The sequence below is a fragment of the Halyomorpha halys genome, unplaced genomic scaffold (genome assembly GCF_000696795.3).
Source record: "Halyomorpha halys isolate HHAL.00 unplaced genomic scaffold, Hhal_1.1 Scaffold149.1, whole genome shotgun sequence".
Classification (NCBI taxonomy): domain Eukaryota; kingdom Metazoa; phylum Arthropoda; class Insecta; order Hemiptera; family Pentatomidae; genus Halyomorpha; species Halyomorpha halys.
In genome coordinates, this window is record NW_027108625.1 from 1173184 (window position 1) to 1177479 (window position 4296).

The 4296-nt window shown below is 33.9% G+C and overlaps 1 protein-coding gene across 1 annotated transcript in view; it reads left to right on the forward strand.

Moving 5' to 3' along the window:
* The first annotated feature begins 2113 nt into the window (after positions 1-2113).
* The window catches only part of LOC106678608 (tetratricopeptide repeat protein 19 homolog, mitochondrial), a 6479-nt gene continuing 4296 nt past the window's right edge, over positions 2114-4296 (forward strand). Inside the window, exon 1 of the mRNA XM_014417208.2 lies at positions 2114-2709. Within this exon, the coding sequence (XP_014272694.1) occupies positions 2419-2709 (291 nt within the window). The 5' untranslated portion in view covers positions 2114-2418. The remainder of the gene's footprint in view (positions 2710-4296) is intronic.

Here is a 4296-nt window from a genome sequence, read left to right on the forward strand (position 1 = left end):
ATAATTGTTTCTAAAGGATTATATATAAGTATTAATGTACCTAAAAATAAAATAACGGCAATATAAGTAAAAGCAAAGTAACCAAATTCTAATGTGATGGAGTAGTTCTATACAATCACAATTTTCAATTACAGAAGATTCAATTAGCTAGTTAGGATAATGAAAAACCTTTCTGAGCAATAACAGGGACTAATACTGGCTCTTCCGCAGAGGGTCAGTTGGTTTTTACATCTGAAAAAAGAGTGAGTTGTCCAATTATGTTGGATTTAGATGGCCGAGGAGGAGGAGGCAGGAGGAGAGGGGGAGGTTATAAGAAAAGAATTACAAGCGCTCCCTAGTGGCCATTTCATTAGCAAGAGGAACCGCGAGCCTCTGTTTTTGCCCACTCAAGTTTTTCCTTCTTATGTGATTGGCCCTTGTTGAGGCTTGTTGGCTTCTTGTACTTGTCCCAAACTAATTACTCCGAGGGCAGGCCAATTTACCCAATCCTGCAGTTTATTGAATGTTGATTTATTTATAATTGTTGGGGGTTAAACAGTAGACCGTTTTCAAACCTATGCTGGTCTAAAGTAAATTTATTAAGGTATAAATCACTAGTCTAATATCAAGAATTTCATGCAGTAATTGGATCTGAAATAGTTTGAAATATTACAGTGTAGGCGTAATTTCTTTTTTAGTTTCAATTATCAGAGTTATATCGTTTTTAATATTTTTAAAATTGTTTAGTGATAGATCTGTGCGAAAATTTATTTAAACTCTTCATTCCATGTCAAGTATTTTATTTTATGCCCGGAGCTAAAGCTCGGGGGTTATTTTACTGCCATAAGAACCAGGAGAAGCCATATAGTGGTGTAGGGGCCAACAACAAGCCATGGCGCAACCTATCAAGAATGGTAGGAACTATAGCCTGATATGGCTAATTCCTGACTGGTTCTCTGCATATTAGAAACTCATGAAGAAGATGCATGTCAGCATAGGCCACAGTGTTGAGCGTGCAATCCAAAGGCTTGCTACAGATATTCTCAGTGGCAGAGCAGGACGCGGATGACCTTCTCAGTCAATAATGATGTCCAATACTGAAACCCAATGGTTCTAGGCACTAAGAACCAGTAAGAAGCATTATTTTCAACAAATACCTATCTTCTATCAGATCTTCTACGACCCCACATTAACATGAATTCAATGTCTATATCACTTCCACCCCCACTGCAACAGAATTTTATTTCACTTCTGAAAATAAACTGACCAACTAAAAATATATGAATTTAGTTGGCTTGCCTCCTCACGCAAACTTATTTTCCTTAATTCTGAATACACCAACTTAATTCAGCCATCTTTTGAAATTCCTTCAATACCCTGGTCAAAACTTGGACAGTCGACAATGAAAACCTCGTAACTTCAATAGTGTAAGCTATAATAAGTATCAAGACTAATTAAATAAGTAGAAAGGTGCTTAGTTAAGTCCAGTGCATTTAGGTTTATTCCTAGAAACCCAGTTACAACATAAGATTCTTAAAATGTTTACTTTAACCTACCAATATATGGAAATATATTAAGGGAAAGTGTTGTAATGGTTCAAACTTTTGAATTTCAGTTGTCGACCGAAATAACGACCGCTGAGTCCAAATAACAGTCTCGTAAATTGGTCTGGGTCTGTGTATGTTTAAACAGCCAAGCTCAAAAACGATAAGTCATATGAAACTGAAATTTCATATTTAATGCAAGCATATGGTCTGTGGGTGTGATAGCATAAGTTGCACTTCATAAAATTGATTTTTACAATTTTTTTCTTTTCAACTTTTACTTTAGGAGGTCACTGAAAAAAAGATTATAGTTTAATTTTATAACTGACAATAGCGCTGATGGTAGAATGTTGTTTCCACAAGTCCTCAATAAATTTGTTATTTTACTTTTAATTTTGTACTTAAATGTAGAGACTGGAGGAACTCCAAACGTTTCTTTAGGATGGTCGTGGTTAAAATAACTAATTAACTAATACGAAAACCAAGCATTCCATCCATAGCTACATGAATAAACGTCAGAGTTAAACTCGACATATAAATTTTTTTTTTTTTAAATTACAGTTTGATTGATATTGAAACATATGCTGCAATTAGATATCAAATTTTGTATGACTAGTAAAAGAAATACTTTTGTTTAATTTATTAGAAAATTAACTAATTATGAGATGTTCAGAAATTGATTCGTTCTTTGAACTTTAAAAAACCTGAACGTTTCCTGACCCCGGTGTGAACTTTTACATTGTATAAAGTGTTTTCAACAATTTTTCTACACCCAATGGGATAAATATTGAATTTCGCTCTCAACTCTAAGATATTATTTCAGGGAAAACCTCAGTACCAGTAACATATGGTTTCAATGACATGAATTCACGAAAATTACTGTCCAAGATAGGTTATGTTGAAGAAGTTGGCCCTAGGTTGTTATAATAGTCCTCTTATCAAACGGCTATTCCTCTCCAGAAGGTACTCGCCGTACAAGAGGTACGTTCCTTACAAGCAGTCACGGGTCCAGGGGTCGCGTGTGTCACAATATGTCACGACCATCTCCTTCTTCTGGCCAATATTACTGGCAGAAAAGATGGATTGGATTCCGAAGATCGAATACAAAGATTCGGGAGCCGATACGCCTGCGGTGACTTCGTTCCAGAAGTTGAAGCTTCTCGAGCACATCAAGAATCTGTTAGAAGTGAGTTTGAATCTATCGTTTTATCAATTATTTCCATTTATTTTATGGTGTAAACGCAGATAATAGAAGTAAATTGATAACATAAATCCGTTTTGTAGAAAAATAGTCTGAGTGGCTGTCAATAAAGGTATCCAAATACAAAAAAAAAAACATTTATTGTTAACCAACGTTTCGCTTCAGTTTGCAGGGCTTCGTCAGGGCTGTCTGATTTGTACTACAAAGCTCTACTGATTAAAAATAAATAGTTTTCCTTTACTATTTTGATACCTTTACAGACCGCCACCCGGACTATCTACCTACAACATAAACCGTTGAAAATAAGAAAGGTCTTAATTTCTTATTTTCAACGGATTATGAATCTCCTTTAAATCAATTTTTTGGATTCGTGAGTTGTAAATAGTTGAGTCAAATTCAAAAAAATAAATTAATGCTATCACTGTATCCACGTTAATATAAAGGCCAGATTATTTCACACAAACAACATAGTTCGCACACAATTTTTCGAAACGTAAATTTATGTACAATAATCCTTCTCATAGAAACCAAATTTCTACAGTACTTACGAATGAATTCTAGTTCACTCGTTTGTCACTTCCACAAATCGAAATTACCTACAAGTACTTTGTAAACAAAAAATATTTGTTGTTATTCACACGCTTGTGTGTTCTAGAGAGGTGTACATAGATGACGTAGGACTTGTGCCTATTACTGTTACTTTCTATTTACGAAGTTTTCATTAAAAAAAAAGGATACACTTACGCAAAGATTGGTGAAGTGAAAGGAAATGTAAAATACCGTCAATGTAGGCGGTAGATTATAATTAGTGACGTTTAAGAATATTTAACCAATTCTTATTTATTTAATGACTCGGGCACATAGTTGGGGCATACACATAACCATTTTAAATGTGGAAGTATATAAAAGTCGAGAGGGGTTTCAATTTTATGATAAATTAGCAACCTTGCAATCCTTCGCTGATACTTTATTTGGGGATGTATATAGATTTAAAGATCAAAATTGATAGTTCGATATAAATATTTGTATTTAGTTAAAATTGAAAATTAACGTATAGTTTATTATTATGATTTAATAACATAAATAAACCAAAATATGCGATAACATTCATTTTTAATACCTCAAGAAACCCTTAGGAGAATAATTATTATTTTTTTCTTATCCTTTGGAAACAGACGAATCTACACACTGTATTAATACTATAAGTATATTATACTATTAGGACTATATAAATATATTAGTGATATATTGAATTTTACTCGACCAATTTACTCAAAACTTGGCTGTGATTTAGGACTCTATAAACTGCACATACCGGAGAGAAATGCTTTATCCAGCCATGCTGCCCAATTACATTAGGTTACTATATTACACAGTATAGCATATGTAATAGACGAGACAGAAGAATTGGTGATGGCAGCGCATGCGCGGGAGGTATCGGGCAGAGAAGGAGAGAAAAATCATATGTTCTGTCGTCGGTTGTTTTTTTAATGAATGAACATTGATGTATAGCTAGTGTTTTTTTTGGTTTCTCTGTGAGCTGAGTTAAGTTTAAAAACTGTGTATTGAGAA